The sequence below is a fragment of the Staurois parvus genome, unplaced genomic scaffold (assembly GCF_062004578.1).
Source record: "Staurois parvus isolate SC_StPar_1 unplaced genomic scaffold, SC_StPar_1.0 ptg001328l, whole genome shotgun sequence".
Taxonomy (NCBI): domain Eukaryota; kingdom Metazoa; phylum Chordata; class Amphibia; order Anura; family Ranidae; genus Staurois; species Staurois parvus.
In genome coordinates this window covers 3,182,700-3,203,774 of record NW_028319124.1, presented here as the reverse complement: position 1 = coordinate 3,203,774, position 21,075 = coordinate 3,182,700, and the positions used below count along the sequence as shown (strand labels likewise).

The following is a 21,075-nucleotide window of genomic DNA, read 5'->3' as shown; positions in this document are numbered from 1 at the left end:
GCGGAGGTCTCTGGCTGAATTCAAAGTACCAGATAAAGTGTCAGACTGGTCAGAGCTTACTTCGGTGATGGACAGAGGAGCGAATGGCTGCAGGTCTCGCTAAGAGGCTAGAAGACGCGTGTAACTGTAGACAAGTAGTTCCGTATGGGCTGTGCGTTGCTTTCTGCTGGGACTTGTAGTTCCGAATTGTCAGCATGGCTCTCTGGACACTAGGACTCAACTCTCCCCTTTGCTCTTCCTTTAACTGCTGCCTGTGTTGTCTTGAGGGCCAGGACACACAGACCTCCAAAAGGACCCACAATGGGTTTGTGAAGGACCACTACCCTCCAGACCTCCTTTTCCCTCCCAATCTGCCTGGACTTCCTCAGCTGAGGGCTGGTGAGTCCCTGAACCCTTGCTGTACCAGATTGCGTTAAAATAGGAAAAAGAGGGCGCTCCAGCCTAGTGCATTACCTAAGATAATACTTTTAATAGATCTAAAGAAGAAATATACTCACAAACACTGTGATAACAAAGGCGTATCGAATTCAAAGCAACCAGTGGTCTCCTCTTCTTTAAAGCTACTGAAGAAGAGACTACTCCTCAAAACGCGTCAGCCATCTGGGAGGGTTCTCTCGAGACTGGGAGCTGATCTGGTGTGCTGGTTGCTTTGAATTCGATACGCCTTTGTTATCACAGTGTGAGTATATATCTTCTTTAGATTTATTAAAGGTATCTTAGGTAATGCACTAGGCTGGTGTGCCCTCTTTTCATTTTTACAGCTATCGTCCCTGGGTTCTTTCCCCCGACCCCTAGAGGGCAGCAAGGCCTTTGCTAGCACTGGATGCATGAAGGACCAGATACTGTTCCATCCTAATATACCGCTCTCGAGCGCAGGGGACAGTTTCCTTCTTGTTTTCGCATTGTACCAGATTACGGCTTATCCCTCTTGCCAAAATTGTTGCCCTGTGACTCTAGATCTAACCTCTGTTGTATCAGATTGTGGCCTGCTACTCTCAGCGCCCAGATTGTTGCCTGTGATTCTAGACTAACTCCTTGCTGTACTATATTGCTGCCCTGTGCCTCTGGACTCAACCCTGGCTGGGCCCCAGGGCTAAGGACTCAACCCTGGCTGGGCCCCAGGGCTAAGGACTCAACCCTGGCTGGGCCCCAGGGCTAAGGACTCAACCCTGGCTGGGCCCCAGGGCTAAGGACTCAACCCTGGCTGGGCCCCAGGGCTAAGGACTCAACCCTGGCTGGGCCCCAGGGCTAAGGACTCAACCCTGGCTGGGCCCCAGGGCTAAGGACTCAACCCTGGCTGGGCCCCAGGGCTAAGGACTCAACCCTGGCTGGGCCCCTCTGCTAAGGACTCAACCCTTGCTGGGCCCCTCTGCAAGGGGCTCAACCTGTGCTGTACCAGATCAATGCCTACCCTTGCTCTGTGTCCTGACTACTGCCCTGTTTTGTGGACTTGACTGTTAGTTTTCTCTGATCCTTATCCAATCTATGTCAGCCCCAATCTTTCAATAAAGAGCCTTGTAATCACTCCTGCTCTCGGAGTATGTTCTGTCCCACCCCACACCTCCATCAGAGCAACATTTTAAATGTGTTGGATACTTCGTCATAATACCAAACTCCTGTTTCTGTCCACCATGTTCTGTTCGTTGTGCTGCACTCTCCATATTCTAAAAGAAATGTAAACATTTACCTGGCAGATTGAGCATGTTATCACTGCACTCTATACTGCAGCAACCTTTATTTATTGAATAGGAGCATGGGTCACCTATGACATGATTCACACTGAAGAGAGCTTAAAAAAAAAAAGTTAACATTTAAAAGATGACCCCTGCCACTATTCAATGAATACTCCAAAACCGATTTAGTTCCCTGAGAGATGAAATAAACTGTTGGATGGTTAAATGCACCAACAGGTAGCAAATATGGAGTATCAGTTCTGGGTGGACTGAGCTTTTATCCTCCAAGATGCTTATCTGGTTTACAAGCACATTCAATAAAAGGGATATACAGTTTGTAATGGAAATCCATTCATCTGCTTGGGACCTTTCTTTATATTATGTTTTCTCATTCTAAAATTACAGATTTGATTTTCTGTTGAATTTTGGTATTGTAGCGCAGCCAGACAGCTGCTGTGGTAATCTGTGAACACCTTGTACCTGAATGACAGACAGCAAGTCAAGCAAAGTAAAAAAAACAAAACAAGATAAACATTCTGCTCTTTACTGAGATGAAATGACAGTTTACTAAATGGAAGGGGCTTTGTACATATAAAAGAATTCACAATTTAAATTCAAAATCACCTTTGAAACAAACCTGCCAGAAAAATAAGGCAAAGGCTGCTACTGCTGGACTTTTTTTTTTTATAGTTTTAAAGCCAGACAACTGGCATTTTCAGAAAGTATGCCAGCAATAGCAGCCTATTTCCCATTCCCAGACAGGACTTCTTTAAAGAAAAGCTTTCCAGACAAACATGAGGGCCATAACTGTGCACATCCTTCTGGAGCTGCCAAATTCCTGGCTACTATTCTGAGCTGGCACAAGTGTGCAGCAGTCAAAAGCCCTGATCTGTGTACTTGTGCCAGTCAGTGATTGAAAGAACATTAGTAAGTCAGCCAAACAATCAGGCAACTACTTTGTGCAGATTGGAAGCCTCTATATTTTTCCTCATGAAAGGTTTTCTTTAAAAATTGCACCCTTTTATGGGTCATATTGTAGCTCTTATGACAAGTCATCTAGTGAAAGATTCTCGCTCTCCATGTCTTCCAGGAAGATCCCCAGTATTTGATCTCTTTTTCTCCTGAACTTTTATTGCTCATGAATGGAATCCCCAATAACCTCGGTATCTGTAACCCCCTCCTGACCACCGCTGGCGGACATTTCACTTTCCTCTGTGATCCTTCTATCAGAGACATCTTCTGAACTCGCAGTCTCGGGTACAGAGGCCGTGGGAGAACTGCATGTTGTGAAGTCTGGATTTTCACAGGAACCATCTGTTGTATCTACCATTTCCTGACCTTCAGTGGCCTCCAGAGCAGTGCTGCCACTTCCTGTGGCCTCATCCTGCTCTTCTATGAAAGGATTCTGACCCTGCATAACAATACAGAAGGTAAACTTGTCATTAGGGTTCAGCAATAAAATGTACATGCTAAATGTCAGTCACTAAAAGGCATCTCAGCACACCACCTCAGGTTCCCTCTGAAACCCTAGCCAGTGCACCCCAGGAAAAATAGTCTCTAGACATTGTAGTAATTGCCTGTCCACTTTACTGCCATAGCGCCTCTATAGCATGTCTAAATAAATACGTGCAGTCCAACAGGCACCCATGTATGACCACCCTGCCCAGGGCACTCCATAACACAACAGACCTGGTCCGTATTCTAACAATGAGAAAGAAGGTTTTTCTAAGTGAAAGTCAGTTCATAACATGCAACAGTGCATGGCTGTAGAGGGAGACAGGTGTGAGACTTCAGCTGGGCTTTAAGGCAGAACTGAAGGCATTTTTAGAACACTTGCAAGCAGGCTGGCTATTTATCGCAGACAAGACATGCAATGTCTCTTCTGCAATAAAATACACCTACCTGCCTGCTCACAACACTCTCCAGCATGTAAACTGAGCTGCACGTGTGCAACAACTCAGCTGACATCATACAACACTATTCCCGTGTGCCTGGACTATGGACTGCTGTGTATGTGTTACATCATCACCTTTATATAGCGTTCCAGCTTTTGACTGATCTGCTTGTTGTTCAGTATGCTTCTTGCTACAACCAGCGCTGTCTTCTTCGAGTTCTCCATCATGTTCTAAAGCACAGAGGAGGAATAAGAAAATGTTTATGACTAAAGCCCTTTGTGGTGTTTCAAAAACGGTTCAAAATGGATCTTGTTATGACATTTACCAAACTCACTAGGGAGGCACATGCAACCTGAAGGCCCCATAACTGAGGAAGAACTGCAAGTGCTAGCATGATCTGCCATGTGCATGACCTGCAAAGACCTGTTTCTTCTGCAGCTTGACAGCTTACTAAATGTGCTTTGTTGTCTATGTTATTCTTATACTTTAGCTATCTTCCCTCTAAGGCTGGGGCTACATGTGGTTATTATTCTCCCATCCTCTGGAACTCACTACCCTAGTATGTCCAGTTAGCTCCTACCCTGTACGACTTCAGGCGATCCCTGAAAACTCATTTAATCAGGGAAGCCTACCCCACCTCCACTTAAAAATTGTACTACGGCCACCTCCATCATATTATCCCTCGAAACCTTTTGTACCACCTCCCCTTCCCTTTAGATTGTGAGCTCCATAAGCACAGCACTCCGATTCCTTCTGTATTGAAATATATTGTAATTGCACTGTCTCCCTTTAAATTGTAAAGCGCTGCGCAAACTGTTGGCGCTATATAAATCCTGTATAATAATATAATCAAATAATTAATGGGTATCTAATCCCAAGAACAGAAAATGGATATATGGCAGCTAACCAGCCATTAGGCTGTGATGACTACATTATTTTTACTATATTTATAGTCTTTTTTGCCTTTATTTTCACCTGATGATCCTGTGAGTAGTACACTTCTTGTCCAAAGGTGTAAATGCTCATTTACTGTACTGTTTGGAGGAGCAGCAGTATCAGTCCGCAAGACTACAGAACACCTTTCCCTCCTCTCCCCAGAAAACTGGGAACAATGCTGATGACACTCAGGAACATATCAGCTCACTAAATTACTAGCAGGATCAGCTGGTATTTGTTTGCAATAAGTCATCGAACAAACCTTTTCAAATTTATTACTGAGATTTTACTACTACCGTAACCTCAATTTCAGAACATTGAAATAAATGGGATGTTAAATGTCAGCCAGTAGCTAAATCTTTAATAATAAAAGCGAGAGAAGCCATGCCATCTACAGGGGATATAAAAAGTCTACACATCCCTGTTAAAATGTCAGGTTTCTGTGATGTAAAAAAAATGACAAAGATAAATCATTTCAGAACTTTTTCCATCTTTAATATAACCTATAAACTGCGCAACCCAGTTGAACAACAAACTGAAATCATTTAGGTGAAGGGAAGTAAAAAAAAAAATAATATAGTTGCATAAGTGTGCACACCCTTAAACTAATACTTTGTTGAAGCCCCTTCTCGTTTTATTACAGCACTCAAGTCTTTTTGGGTATGAGTCTATCAGCATGGCACATCTTGACTTGGCAATATTTGCTCACTCTTCCCTGCAAAAACAGATTGCCAAATCTGTCAGATTGAGAGGCATCTCCTGTGCATAGCCCTCTTCAAATCACCCCACAAATTTTCCACCGGATTCAGGTCTGGGCTCTGGCTGGGCCATTCCAAAACTTTAATTTTCTTCTGGTAAAGCCATTCCTTTGTTGATTTGGATGTATGCTTTGGGTCGTTGTCATGCTAAAAGTTACATTTCCTCATGTTCAGCTTTTTAGCAGAAGCCTGAAGGATTTGTGTCAATATTGACTGGTATTTGGAACTGTTCATAATTCCCTCTACCTTGACTAAGGCCCCAGTTCCAGCTGAAGAAAAACAGCCCCAAAGCATGATGCTGCCACCATGTTTCATTGTTGGTTCAACCTTGGTTTCATCAGACCATAACACATTTTCCCATATACTTTTTCCAAGATTTCAAATGTGTTTTTGCAAAACTTAGCCGGGCTTGGATGTTTTTCTTTGTAAGAAAAGGCTTCCATCTTGCAACTCTACCCCATGGTCCAGACATATGAAGAACACGGCATATTGTTGTCACCTGTACCACACAGCCAGTACTTGTCAGATATTCCTGAAGCTCCTTTAAATTTTGCTGTAGGCCTCTTGGCAGCCTCCCAGACCACTTGTTGACTGTCTTCACTGTGTTCCATGGTATATCTAATGCCTTGGAAATTCTTTTGTACCCTTCTCCTGACTGATACCTTTTAACAATGAGATCCCTCTGATGCTTTGGAAGCTCTCTGAGGACCATGGATTTTGCTGTAGGATGCAACTAACAAAATGTCAGGAAATACCTACTAGAACAGCTGAACTTTATTTGGGTGTTAATCAGAGGCAGTTTAGATGATGGCAGGTGCGTACTGACTCCTATTTAACATGATTTTGATTGCTTAATTCTGAACACAGCTACATCCCCAGTCATGAGAGGGTGTACACACTTATGCAACCACATTATTTTAGTCTTTGTCTCATTTGTTTACATCACAGAAACCTGACAATTTAACAGGGGTGTAGACTTTTTATATCCACTGCAAGTGCAGCAATAAAAGAAAATCATTTATTTCCACAAAATTGGCAACTCGCAATACGTAGTGAATCTTTATTCACCGGTTTGACCCTAGGTTAAGAGAATGCATACATGGATTCTGGTCACATTTACTACCCCAGAACTGTTTAACACCCATTGGTGAACATTGAATCAGCCAGGAGCACCACATAAATAGTCTGTGTGCATAGCATCAGGAATGTCACCTAGGATCCAACCCATGGCAATTCAAAACAGCAACTCACAATTTTAAGAAATCTGCAATTCAGAAATAACCTAGTTACCTACAGAATTATCATTTAATTTGGAAATGCTAACTAAGACTGAGGGTGAATGCCATAGAAGCCAAAATAACATTAAGCGCAAATTAGGAACTGCAACGCGAAACCAGCTAGCCACAAACAAATATATGAGTTGCCAGTATTCACTAAGCATTGCCACACAGGACAATTGCCTTATTACACAATGAAGGAGCTTTAAGCAATTTACCAGCTTCCAGCGTGTTGGGAGGGCTCTCAGTGAATAAAGTCCACACAGATAGAAAGCCCATCTACTTGTACTTTAGCTGTGGGGGGGACAGGGTGCTGCCGTCACTGAGAAAAAACTGAGTGGCATGATCTAAACACAGCATTGGGACCCTGCAAGCTGGCCACTTCCTAAGCAGCATTGGGACACTGCAAGCTGGCCACTTCCTAAGCAGCATTGGGACACTGCAAGCTGGCCACTTCCTAAGCAATGTTATGTCAGCTGTTTGCAAATGAAAGGCGGGATCTAAAAACTGCTTTGTAAATATATCCAAACTCTGACAAAAATCACACAACCCAAATCCCCAGTAATAACAGCTATAATTATATGAAGGGTCATGTCTTCCCCATCTATGAAGCTCCACACAGGTTACTCACCCTGCGGTTCTGATTGTGCTGCGAGGTTCGGATGTGTCTCTGTAGTGCGGAGAAGTTCATGGGAACGAATATGTCACAAGCAGCACAATGAGCTGCCTCAACCTTCTTCACAAAATGTTCCATTCCCAAGGCTGCAAAAAATGAAAAAAAATGGCTTTGTATATTGACTAGGTCCTTCTATAGCAACAGATCAACATCCTGAAGCATAACAAATTTAAAGTGGTAGTAAAGTCAAAATAATAAAAACCACTGATAGGCAGGGTTTTTGTAACAGAAGAGACCTCAGAGATCTTTTCTGTGAAAAATGTTCCCCCTACCTGTCAGTGGTAAATATGACTTGAGCCACGCATGTGCAGCTCAGACCAAGTTTACAGCCCACTCAGTGTGCTGCGGTGATATGAATTCCATGTGCATGTGTGGAAATGACGTCACCACAAACCAGTCATTCAAGCGGCTGAGGATATGGAACCCGGAATGAAGCTTTACTAAGGTCTGAATATGAGGCATTTGTTGCATAGCTGTTTCAGGTACTGAAGCCAGACAACACAGGTCATGGAATAGTTGACATCATATAACTTTAATTTTTTGTACTTTACAGTAGTTTTTAATGAAAAACCTGTAATATAGCCAAGGTAAATAACAAACCAAACACACAATGATTAATAAGCAGAACGTTTGGGGAAATCTGCATGCCAGTAAACAAATCAGTAGATCCAGAGATACAGGCAGCTAAATTTATATGCAAATCTTGAAGTTTATTATAAAAGTAAACCTTGATCCGGTCACCATTCACGTTTTTCAGGCAGACAGAATGGAAAGCAGTCATGGTTTGGATAATGCAGGTTTGGTTAACAACCCTTTAGATCCAACCAGTGTGTTAAAGTTCAACTCTGGGCTTAGTCCTGCATGCGGTTTGTTATACATCATGTCTTTTATAGTTGCCTTTGTTCAGATGTCTTCAGGCCAGTTATGTGTCCTATTGGGTCTCTTTCCTCTATGCCTCTTCTCAGGGACAAGGTGGTCTTCTGCTGATCCATAAAGCAGTGCTGACAAACTGTTAGTTTTACAATATGAATGAAGTGTGCTGTGGTGACATCCTCTGGGGGGGGGGGGAACCATGATGATCATAGTATGTTCTCAGTCTTCCGGATAGAATTACATTCAACTCAGGAATTTGAGGGCATCTTGTGGCAGATTAGAATTACTGTGGGGGCAACTCTGGAATAAACTCTGCCCCAAATTACATCACCAATCTTGTCTCCAAATATCATCCAAACCATACTTTCCTCCCCTCGCACGACCTCCTGCTCTCTAGCTGCCTTGTCTCCTCCTCCCATGCCCGTCTCCAGGACTTCTCCAGAGCTTCCCCCATCCTCTGCAACTCTCTATCCCAATTTATCAGACCATCGCCTACTCTGCTCACTTTTAGGCAATCTCTGAAAACCTAGCTCTTCAGGGAAGCCTATCCTGCCATCAGCTAATAGTGGAATTTTCTACTCCTTCTACCAGTCCATCCCCCACAGTTACTACCTTTTGTACCAGCAGCCCCTCCTAGATTGTAAGCTTCAAGGAGCAGGGCCCTCCTAACCCTCTTGTATTGAACTGCATTGTTGCTGTATTGTCTCCCGTAATATTGTAAAGTGCTGAGCAAACTGTTGGCGCTATATAAATCCTGTATAATAATAATAATAATTGCAGCCGAATATATATATATATATATATTTTTTATATATACTCTGCCTCTTGGCTTCTAAGAAAAAAGTATTACAATGCCCAGAGTTGGGCTTTAACTATACCCACAGACATAATTCAGTCCATGGTTTTTCCCCAACACTGCTGGCCAGCCAGGTTAAATGTCCCGTTCTGTCCTGACTGGTAATGTTCCTTCCTGATAAGCAGGTGCCAGCCTCCTCCTCTCCAGTTCTCTCCCAATGAAAAAAAGTCAGTGAGGTCAGCAGATCCTCTGGAACACTCTTGCCTTATGGTGATATCATACTTGCACAAATGGCTGCCCTCTTAAGCCTATGGCAGCTTATAATTTTCATAAGGTCTATGCACATAAATAATGGATAAAACAGATAAGAAACCTGTCATTACACTGGGTAAGGTCCTGGTCCCGGTAAATTTGCTGAATTGTTGTACTGAGGTCTTCAACAGCATTACGTCTTTCCTCAGTCTTTTTGGCCTTCTGTGATACATATTCCTGGGGAAGAAGATGAAGGGAAAAACTGATGCATGTAATTTTCTTGTTTGGTCTTCACTGATACCTAATTAACTATTTTGCTGTTAAGTGCAATAAACATTATTGCAATGGGCCAATACACATGGGTGATACACAGAAAAGATCTGTAGTTTTACATGGTAAACCGAATACTAGCAACTACGTACCTATTTCTTGAAACGGTAATTAAGAAATGTAGTCCTATTGGAAAGAGGGCTGTTGGGGCACAGGATCAACTGGGGCTTAAGAACAATCCTCAGTCATGTCTGTGGCAGACAATTCCTATTAAAAAATATACAGCATCTCACAGAAGTGAGTCCACCCCTCACATTTTTGTAAATATTTTATTCTATCTTTTCATGTGACAACACTGAAGAAATGACACTTTGTTACAATGTAAAGTAAGTAGTGAGTGTACAGCTTGTATGACAGTGTAAATTTGCAGTCCCCTCAAAATAATTCAACACACAGCCACGTCTAAACTGCTGGCAAAAAAGTGAGTACACCCCAAGTGAAAAATGTCCAAATTGGGCCCAAAGTGTCAATATTTTGTGTGGCCACCATTATTTTCCAGCACTGCCTTAACGCTCTTGGGCATGGAGTTCACCAGAACTTAACAGGTTGCAACTGGAGTCCTCTTCCACTCCTCCATGACGATATCACAGAGCTGGTGGATGTTAGAGACCTTGCGCTCCTCCACCTTCCATGGCCCACAGATGCTCAATAGGCTTTAGGTCTGCTTTGCCAGTCTATCACCTTTACCCTCAGCGTCTTTAGCAAGGCAGTGGTCGTCTTGGAGGTGTGTTTGGGGTCATTATCATGTTGGAATACGGTCCTGCGGCCCAGTCTCCAAAGGAAGGGGATCATGCTCTGCTTCAGTATGTCACAGTACATGTTGGCATTCATGGTTCCCTCAATGAACTGTAGCTCCCCAGTGCCGGCAGCACTCATGCAGCCCCAGACCATGACACCCCCAGCACCATGCTAGACTGTAGGCAAGACACACTTGTCTTTGTACTCCTCACCTGGTTGCTGCCACACACGCTTGACACCATCTGAACCAAATCAGTTTATCTTGGTGTCATCAGACCACAGGACATGGTTCCAGTAATCCATGTTCTTAGTCTGCTTGTCTTCAGCAAACTGTTTGTGGGCTTTCTTGTGCATCATCTTTAGAAGAGGCTTCCTTCTGGGATGACAGCCATGCAGACCAATTTGATGCAGTGTGCGGCGTATGGTCTGAGCACTGACAGACTGACCCCCCCCCCACCCCTTTAACCTCTGCAGCAATGCTGGCAGCACTCATACATCTATTTCCCAAAGACAACCTCTGGATATGATGCTGAGAACGTGCACTCAACTTCTTTGGTTGACCATGGCGAGGTCTGTTCTGAGTGGAACCTGTCCTGTTAAACCGCTGTATGGTCTTGGCCACCATGCTGCAGCTCAGTTTCAGGGTCTAGGCCATCTTTATGGAGAGAAACAATTCTTTTTTTCAGATCCTCAGAGAGTTCTTTGCCATGTTGAACTTCCAGTGACCAGTATGAGAGTGATAACACCAAATTTAACACACCTGCTCCCCATTCACACCTGAGACCTTGTAAAACTAACGAGTCACATGACACCGGGGAGGGAAAATGGCTAATTGGGCCCAATTTGGACATTGTCACTTGGGGTGCCATCAGTTTAGACATTAATGGCTGTGTTGAGCTATTTTGAGGGGACAGCAAATTTACATGTTATACAAGCTGTACACGCACTATGTCACATTGTAGCAAAGTGTCATTTCTTCAGTGTTGTCACATGAAAAGAATAATTATATAATAAATAATAAAAGATTTACAAAATTGTGAGGGTGTACTCACTTCTGTGAGATACTGTATATTTACATAAATATATGGCGTCAAAGTCTGATCTGATCCTGCACACATGACTATCCACCATCTGATGTCCATGGTTACCCTACAGGCCCAACAAAATAGGTACATTGATATTGATACGTACAGACACCAAGCGTTATTTATCATCAGATATAGGCTTGTATGCCTAGGGAAGTAACCTGGATTCTAGGCACAGGCACCATACACAGTCTTTACTTCTGTCCAATCCAGAAATAAACCCCTACAGTTACCAGTGTAACGCCAGAACAGGTTACAAAACCAGAATTTAAGGAAAACTATAATGAGAGAGAAATACTAAAGCTATGTATCTGGCTGTGTCTGCCTTCCATGTTTCCAAGACACAAACCCAGAACAAACCTGCAGCAAATAAAAGTCATAGGAAGATCAAACTTCCTCATCACTGGACTTGTTTCAGGTCAGTGGCTAGGCACTGAAGCCAAAGCATCAGCAAAACAGCCAATCAACCAGCAATGTCAGAAGGAAATAGCAAAAGGAATTTACAGTGTTTCTTCATGATATGTTTCCTTTAGGCCCATTTTGGCAATCCAATCAGGTCCACTTGTTAGTTTTTCAAGTGGACCTGATTGGAAGGTCCATGCATTCCTACGGACAGGAAAATGGACTTGTGTCCTTCAACAACAGCCTACCTCCAGGTCTGATCTGGTCCACAAAAAAACGGAAGGGGATTTGTCCTTTTCTGTTTAGGCGTAAGAATGCCATCAGCACACTTAGTGGCCACATAATATATACAGCAGCACCATTTCGGAGCCACGCAGGGCCCGTTCGTCAGGCAAGTGATGTCACTTTGTCACTTGCCTCAGAAAGGGGCCTTTTCGTGTTTCTGAAACATTGCTGCTGTGTACATTATGTGACCACTAAAAGCTTTGGACCCTTTTAAGGATTCCTTGGTGTGCTGGTGACATTCTGACAAAGGGGCCCTGCGTGGCTCCAAATCATTGCCACTGTATATATTATGTGACTACTAAATAAAGCTTTGGACCCTTCTGAGGATTCCTTGGTGTGCTGGTGACATTCTTGTTCTTGGATTGTCTGCGGTTCCAAGCCCGTGGTCACTGCAGCACCTAACACTACTGAAAAGACATTTGCAGGATCGTGTGTGTTGGGAAAACTGTGCTTGGAGCTCTTCTGGCCACTCATAGAACAGAGTAGGTTCTTTCTGCATCCAGTCCACAAAAACTTAGGAGACATGGACCTATCATCCGCCTGCTCTGTTCTAATTGGTACGGGATCTGTGAGCTGATCCCCTGCTGAACAGAACGGAATCTGCCCTGTCTGAAAGGGGCCTTAAATGGTTAGATTTCGAGCGAGAAGTGGCAAGGCTTGGTGGAGATTTGGAAAGAAGCTAATGCCCACTCAGGCTTCCATTGTCCTCCCCAGACACACAGAATGAATCTCAGGATGAACAGTTACTTGTACATGCTGTGGAGGACCTGAAGGGACACTTCAAAGTGAACAAGCCTGCATGAATCCATTCCTAACAGGGCACAAAATACAGCAACAGTATTCTTTTTCTGTAAGGCAGTACCCTAAAAAGCCACCCTTGCGCTCCAGATTAGGAACACTGCCTATGCTAAAATGACATCAGTCTGCTGCAGGCAGGATGAAGCTTTGTCTCAGTCTCTTCCCCAGTAATCAGACTGCAACAATGTACCACAAGGTGTGAGGCTGCCTCAGGGGTTGATATGTAACCACAGCCAGGAGCTGCACAGGCACCAGGATTTACAGGATCGTCTCATCTCTGAGCCAGCATATCAGTTGAGAAATTAGATGCCAACCCTGCATGATGCTCTGTCCTTCTGAAAACGAAGGCATTGTCAGGGGGAATACTATGTTCTCTGAGAAAGGTACAAAATACATTTAATTGTTATAGTGTATTCACCCAATATGAAATATAGATCTGATGATATTTCGTCTAAATGTAAATGGCATCAGTTTGTGGAAGACATGCAAGCAGGATTGGACTAACAAAGAATATTCTGTAGGAGGTGCAGCAGAAGCACATCCCTTAAAAGGAGAAATGCGGGAAATTAAAAAACAAAACAAACCAAACCACACACTTACATACTTACCTTTATGGCTGCAGCATCGATCAGATGCTGCAGCTGTCCCCTGCCAGCAGTAAGACTGAGAACTGAGTGATCACATGATCGCTTAGTTCTCTGTCTTCACTGTTGCAGAAAGCAGTGACTATAAGCCAACAGCTCTCTGCTCTGCCCCTCCAGCTCTCACTGGAGCACTTGGCTGCAGAGGGGCAAGAGCGTCGGGCTCAGGCTCTCAGTTAAGCATATGGGTGGATCCTGACATTAAAGTCAGGATCCCTGCAGAACCTGGATAATTGATGTCAGCTGATTGCAGGCTTTAATAAGCTGTTGGCTGAATTTGGGTCACAAGTATGTAGAAATGCAGTAAGTGCACTTCTGTGACCCAGAATACTGGTATGGCCAAAAAAGCTTTGGCCATAATGCTCTTTTAATTTATCTCATGGGGAAACTACAGAGGCCAGCTAGAGGACAATTGGTGAAAACAGAGCTAACTCACATACAAATTATGTCCTGATCCAACAATTGGGTTGAATTGGGCAAAGATCATTTTAGATATGTCAGCATGTTTAATCTGATGAGATAACTGAATGGTAGAAACATGCTGGAAGGTCATTCGTACCTGCAGGAAGTCAGCTGACTGTTTGGGAAGTTTCCCCCCTACATAGCGGAAATGCTCTTTATGGAATTCACTTTGCAGATGGCTGGTCATCTCCTCACTGTAGAAGGTGCGGAACTTGCACAAAGAACACACAAATTGGATCCTGTAACAGAGACATTACTTTGATTATATTTACTGGTTTAAAAGGCCTCTCTGTTTCCCTTAGGTATTCAGTCACCTACCTCTCCACCATCCTGTCCCGCAGACGTCTGCTCTGGATCTCCTGCTGTTGCTTGGTTGGTGGTGGTTTCTGTTCTGTAGAAGAACAACAGGTACCTGAGCCACAACTCAAACTTAAAACTGAACTCCAGTCTTACCTTTTTTCCCCCACACTTGTAGCAAGCCCTCTATTGAAAATGATTAGTTTCAAATCCTTGCAAATTTGATTTCACAATATAGCACCCTGTTGCAATAGCTATCTTGAGCACACCTTAATTTCCTGTCTTTACAACTTCAGTCATTCATCAATCATTTCTCTCCTGTTGGCTCCCCTCTCACAGCTATGGACTCTCTACCATCAATCATGTTGTTTCAGAGCTTTATGTGAAAGAACACATCCCTGGCATCTATTTAGATGGGCATGACCAAAAACAAACAAACAATCAGTAAACCGCACAGTTATGGTCTGCACTATCCAGTGGACAGCAGACAGAAGCAGGCAAGTCTAAAGGGATACTGGAGATGTGTTCTTTCATTTGACGCTTTTGAAAAAGATCTTTGGCAGAGTGCTCTGACGTTTACAGGAGCCTGCCAGCCATTTCCACCAAACATGAGCAAACAGTAGCAGAGACACTCAGTAATGAGATCACTGGGTCTCAAAAGAGGGATTCATTGATAAATCAAAAATGATTGCATTTTAAATTTTTAATCGCATGTTAGGGGGGAAAGGGGAGACCAAGGGAAGGCACTATAAGCTTACGCTACACTTCACCTTTAAAGGTGCAAATGGCCTACGGGTATTGCAATTACAATCATTAACATCTTTCAAACCTGAACAGTAATTTCTTTTTTATTTACACACTGGGGCTCATTGATTGCATCTTGAAAAGGTGAACTTAGCCTTTCAAGCAGAGGAAGAAGACTTTGCCTAAGCACTTTTTCCCCCAGAACGGATACAAAGCACTATGTTCATGTTAACATTCCTTTCCCCAGCAACACATTGTCACCTTCCTATTTTTCCCAACTGCAGGAACTGTTCAGGAACTGACAGCAAAGAGAAATATCTGGTACTTCTGGTTAGGAAGGAGAATGTAAAGCACTCCATGCCACAGCACTCCATGCTTGGTGATGGGCATTGGTGGTGTAATCTAGGGGTAGGGAGAGTTCTCATGTTTGAGTAAGATCTTCATGTCAACTAAAGGACTCTAGCTACATAAGGGCTCATGTTTATGGCTCTCCTATCACACTGGTTCAGGGTTGTCAGATCAACACGTTCTGCTGGAACCCTGCCTGCTATCCAATTATTATAGGCACTCAGAACTGCATGTCACAATTTGCAGCCAGGAGCTCATGATGCAGACGGTGACATGTATAAAAAGAAACAATGAGCAGGCTGGGTCAGATATCATCTACACTTCCCCAAATATTGTTCTTTATATCCGCTTGACAACTTTCGATGCAGCAGAACTGGTAATTACAGAGGACGTAATGCAGCGGCTGCTATAAAGATATAAAGTGACTTGTTTATGTAAATAGAAATGTAATTTGCATACTCTTATCACCCTTGTCTGTCTCTTCTGCCTCTTCTTGTTTGTCCTCAGCTTCCTGAAAGAGAAAATGTGCAACGACACTGTATTATATAGGGAAATTATGGTGTATTTTCAGCGAGTACACACTTAAAGTTACTTCTAAAATGTTACTTAAAAGTAATTTTACTGCAGCGTTCACAATTGCCTTCTCTCTCATTTTCATTACCAAATCACACGGAGATGTGTAGATTCTGCCTGTATTAGCTACTTAAATGTCAGACATGCTATTCGGTATCCTTGTTAAACCACCATCAAGATTAAAAGAAAAAAAAAATAAATGAAAGGCAGAGAGTCTATTATTCTCAGTTTAAGGAGACTGATAGGAGGAGACTGCATTGATAAAAGGATCAGTAAAGCACAATCAATATGTGGCATTGCTAAGGATCAAACGTGGCTATCCAGTGCACATATGATTATAAAATTAGACACCATTTAGAACGTATTAATAGAGGATATTGTTTAGGACAGAGTGAGAGTTTCTTAAAAGGCCCACCGCCTTACCCACTTATACTTGCCTTCTTTGGATTCCCCTGATGCACAAGTAGTAGTAGTAGTATTAGCAGTAGAAGTATTAGTAGTAGTAAAGCAAAGCAAGTCCTAACCCTGTGTAAGCTCAGTGCCGGATATGGTCAGCGTTTACACAGGGATGGTGATGTCACCCATCTCCACACAACAATGTTCAGGACTAGTGATTGTCCACTCAGGCCTGAGCATCGCATGTAGTTTGCTGGTCATATTCTCCTCCATACTAGGATGGATCAGGTATTTTGCCAATGAAGCAACGAGGAGCATTAGTGGGAGTTCAGATGGCCTTTCAAAAGGCTTTGTCAATTTTCAAGTTAATCACATACATGTGTGCACGTGTGTATATAAACATGTAGCCTGTATTTCTCAGTACAACTATTGATTGCTGTATGAAAAAAAAACTAGAAACCTTGCTGGGGATACTCCTAGTCAATAACTTGAAACCAGCATGCAATCAAAAGTATAACTACAGACAAAACTTTTTTTTTTTGTTTTGGACAGAGTTGAGAGGGATTAGAACATCTGTTTTTACTGCCCTGTATCTCTCTATGCCCGTTAGGGATATTCACCCTCTCTCTTTGTCCTGTTTACCATTATTATTGAAAGTGAAAGAAACAAAAAACCAAATTTTGCGCTGTCCTCAGAAAAGTAATAGAGGGGAAATCTTTCAATTGGGACACTAGTTCTGGTGACCTGGGCGTCCCCAAGGAATTCCCTTAACTTGCAGAGGTTTTCTCACTTCCTGTTTTGCCTATGGCACAGGAAGTGAAAATAAATCTCCCCAATAGGACTCGGATTGCTCTATAGAAAATGAAAAGAAAAAAAGGTTGTGCCTATAGTTCCACTTTAATCAGAGTTCTTGGTCTGCATATTTAGTGATCGTAAAATACCTAAAAATCATCGGATCAGGTTGACAGTCTGCAAATTAGCAGCTTCAGAAGAGTTCAAGAGCAGCTGAATGTATATTGCTGTCACCTTTTTTTCCTGCTAGATATAAAAGTCGCCTGGCAGAGCAGGATGATTATGTATGAAAAACACGAACATGTAGAGCTCTGTGCACGCACAAAAGAACTTTGAGATTCTTCCCTATGCAATAATTTTTTCTACCAAGATTCGATGAACAAAAGAAAGCACTTCAGGGTGTAGCATAAATGTACAATATGTTGTATATGACCACTGGGAACACTCAATTTGTAATGCTGATGTGAATCACTATACAGTGATCTTGGTATGCAGTGTTTACTGACAATCTCAGGATAGGCGGATCTGATGCAGTGAACCAGTATAACGCCTTGGATGTTTGCTGGCACCAGCCTAATGCTTAGAGCAGAACAATTAAGAAAACCTATACTGTGAGAAATAAGGGGACTGCTATTTACCCGACTGTCTCCAGCTTCAGTACTTTCACTGATCCAGAAAGGGTATGCAGGTTAGAAAGCCAGACTAAGAAGAGAACTCCTTAATATGTCCTGGATCAGTGCCTCAAAGTGCTGAATTTATTGAATCAGCATGACAGCCAGGCAGCCATCATATTCTGTCAGTATATGGTTTGTTTAACAGGAAGCATGTTTATTACTTCTATTATTATTATACAGGATTTATATAGCGCCAAGTTTGCTCAGTGCTTTACAATATAAAGGGAGACAATACAGCAAGAATACAGTTCAATATAAGAGGGTGAGGAGGGCCCTGCTCCTTGGAGCTTACAATCTAAGAGGGAGGGGCTGGTGATACAAAAGGAAATAACTGTGGGTGATAAACTGATAGGAGGAATAGAAGATTTGGTTATTAGCTGAGGCCAGGATTGGCTTCCCTGAAGAGATAGGTTTTCAGAGATTGCCTAAAAGTGGGCAGAGTAGGTAATAGTTGGATAGATTGGGGTAGAGAGTTCCAGAGGATGGGGGGAGGCTCTGGAGAAGTCCCGGAAATGAGCATGGGAGGAGACAAGAGAGCAGGCAGTCGTGGGAGGAGTGGAGAGTACGGTTTGGGTGATATTTGGAGACAAGATTGGTGATGAAATTTGGGACTTTTATGCCATTATAACCATGCCACAAAATATTTAAAGCCAGGGAGTGAGCCATGCCAACAGTGTACACACTCCTGCATTGTCTTACAATATGTGTAGAAAATTATATTATCTATAGTTTCAAAATAGAGATTCCATATAGTCTTACTTAGTATAAAGTCCTCACTGTTAATTAAAATTGACATACGATACCTTTTCAGTTTCGGCTCCAATGTCATGGCTGGCTCACTGGAAAGGCTTGCTCACTATTAGTGGCTGACCACAGACCATAACTGGATTCAGTCACAACTATCTGAGGCACTGTGCTGGTCCACTACTTAAGATCTGCTCAGTCAGGGATTCTGATTAAAGTACTGCTGATGGAACTCATACAGTACAAGGTGAGAGTTCCATATGTGAAGTTAATCTTCACCAAAATGTGGCCATGTATTTATCAGGTCTGCGATATCAGGAGGTTATAAGGTGCTGCTGATTTTCTAATTACTTTGATGGACTTCTACTTTTTACTTACCTACAGACACATGAGGGACAGACACTGGGAGGTCAGGCACATAGGGATAAGCCCGACAGAGACCAGCCGTTCTTCAAATTCCCGCTGGATCAGTAATATCTGCTAAGCTTGTCGGATAGTTCTGATGTGTTCGGTTTTTGATTATGTGAATGTATCTATCTATCTATCTATCTATCTATCTATACACACACACACACATATACACACACACACACACATATATATACATACATACACACAAATGCATTGGGAACACTACACGCTCTATTCGAAATCATAACATGAAGAAAAATATATCAAATTTGTGTTGTTCCTCTAAAACAATTGAAGAAAAGTGAATATTAGACTTCAAAAAAATAGCAGTGTTTGTATTCTTCTTTATAAACTCAAAACATTCACTATATAAACTGAAAAATGTTTGAAGATTTTGCTTTCCTTTGAATCACTTAATGAATATTTAGTTGTAGTCGCACTGTTTCTGAGAACTGCTGTACATCTGTGTTGCATGGAGTCACCCAACTTCTGGCCCCTGTGATCAGGTATTCCAGCCCAGGATGATTGGACTACATTCCACAGTTCTTCTCTATTTCTTGGTTTTGCCTCAGAAACTGCATTTTTATGTCACCCCACAAGTTTTCTACTGGATTAAGATCCGGGGATTGGGCTGGCCACTCCATAACGTCAATCTTGTTGGTCTGGAACCAAGATGTTGCACGTTTACTGGTGTGTTTGGGGTCGTTGTCTTGTTGGAACTCCCATTTCAAGGGCATTTCCTCTTCAGCATAAGGCAGCATGACCTCTTCAAGTATTCTGATGTATTCATACTGATCCATGATCCCTGGTATGTGATAAATAGGCCCAGCACCGTAGTATGAGAAACATCCCCATATCATGATGCTTGCACCACCATGCTTCACTGTCTTTACAGTGTACTGTGGCTTGAATTCAGTGTTTGGGGGTCGTCTGACAAACTGTCTCCGGCCACTAGACCCAAAAAGAACAATCTTACTTTCATCAGTCCACAAAATGTTGCTCCATTTCTCTTTAGGCCAGTCAATGTGCTCTTTGGCAAATTGTAACCTCTTCAGCACGTCTTTTTTTCAACAGTGGGACTTTGCGGGGGCTTCTTGCAGATAGCTTGGCTTCACATAGGCGTCTTCTAATTGTAACAGTCCTCACAGGTAACTTTAGACCTTCTTTGATCTTCCTGGAGCTGATTGTTGGCTGAGTCCTTGCCATTTTGGCTATTCTTCTATCCATTCGAATGGTAGTTTTTCGCTTTCTTCCACGTCTTTCAGGTTTTGGTTGCCATTTTAAAGCATTTGCAATCATTTTAGCTGAGCAGCCTATCATTTTCTGCACTTCTTTATATGTTTGCCCCTCTCCAATCAACTTTTTAATCAAGGTACACTGTTCTTCTGAACAATGTCTGGAACGACCCATTTTCCTCAAAATTTCAGAGAGAAATGCACTGTAATCAGCATGTACAACATTTGCTGCCTTCCTTCCTTAAATAAGGGCAATAATTGCCACCTGTTTTTCAAAGAATGAATGAATTCACTAATAGAACTCCACACTGCTATTATTTTGAACATGCCCCTTTCGATTAGTGATTCAATTACACAGAATCAGCAGCATGCATGTCATGACTGTTGGGTCTGTTGGATTTCTATTACTCTACTACAACTGCTAGTAAATTATTTGCCATGTAGAAATATCATTTCCACCAAAAACAGTGAATGATCAGGTTAGTGATGTCTGACAGCTATTATTTTGAACACAACTGTATTTATGTGTATATATATATATATATATATATATATATATATATATATATATATATATATATATATATACACATATATACATATATACACATATATACACACACACACACACATATATACATATACACACATACATACACATCTTCTATAGTGTATGGTTTTATTTCATGGTTTTGGGTTAATCGTCCTATATGACTTATATGACGTTTAGGATTGTTTCTGTCATATTAATGTAATTTTTTAGCAATAACAAGGCTATCCATGTACAATCACTTCAGCTTCGGCAACATATCCGTATGTTGCTGGAATTGGAGTCGTTATACTGGGATGATGCCTGCAGCTGCCGGCACCATCCTTGTACTGTTTTTTTAGAGCCGATATTCATTTCTCTTCTAATAGCAAGAGTATAGCAAGCTAATTAGTCACTTGATTACTATTACAAGCAGCAAGACGGGGCGTCTCTTC

At 42.3% G+C, this 21,075-nt stretch overlaps 1 protein-coding gene across 4 annotated transcripts in view; it reads right to left on the bottom strand.

Annotated features, from left to right (window-relative positions):
- Positions 1-2,201: 2,201 nt before the first annotated feature.
- AKAP8L (A-kinase anchoring protein 8 like) overlaps positions 2,202-21,075 on the bottom strand; it is a 43,298-nt gene continuing 24,424 nt past the window's right edge. For all 4 annotated transcript variants that reach the window (XM_089661268.1, XM_089661267.1, XM_089661270.1 and 1 more), the window contains 7 exons: positions 15,726-15,777; positions 14,196-14,268; positions 13,975-14,116; positions 9,268-9,373; positions 7,171-7,301; positions 3,703-3,798; positions 2,202-3,084 (listed from right to left, as the gene is read on the bottom strand). In XM_089661268.1, coding sequence (XP_089517394.1) covers positions 2,803-3,084; positions 3,703-3,798; positions 7,171-7,301; positions 9,268-9,373; positions 13,975-14,116; positions 14,196-14,268; positions 15,726-15,777 — 882 coding nt within the window. In that variant the 3' untranslated portion in view covers positions 2,202-2,802. The remainder of the gene's footprint in view (positions 3,085-3,702; positions 3,799-7,170; positions 7,302-9,267; positions 9,374-13,974; positions 14,117-14,195; positions 14,269-15,725; positions 15,778-21,075) is intronic.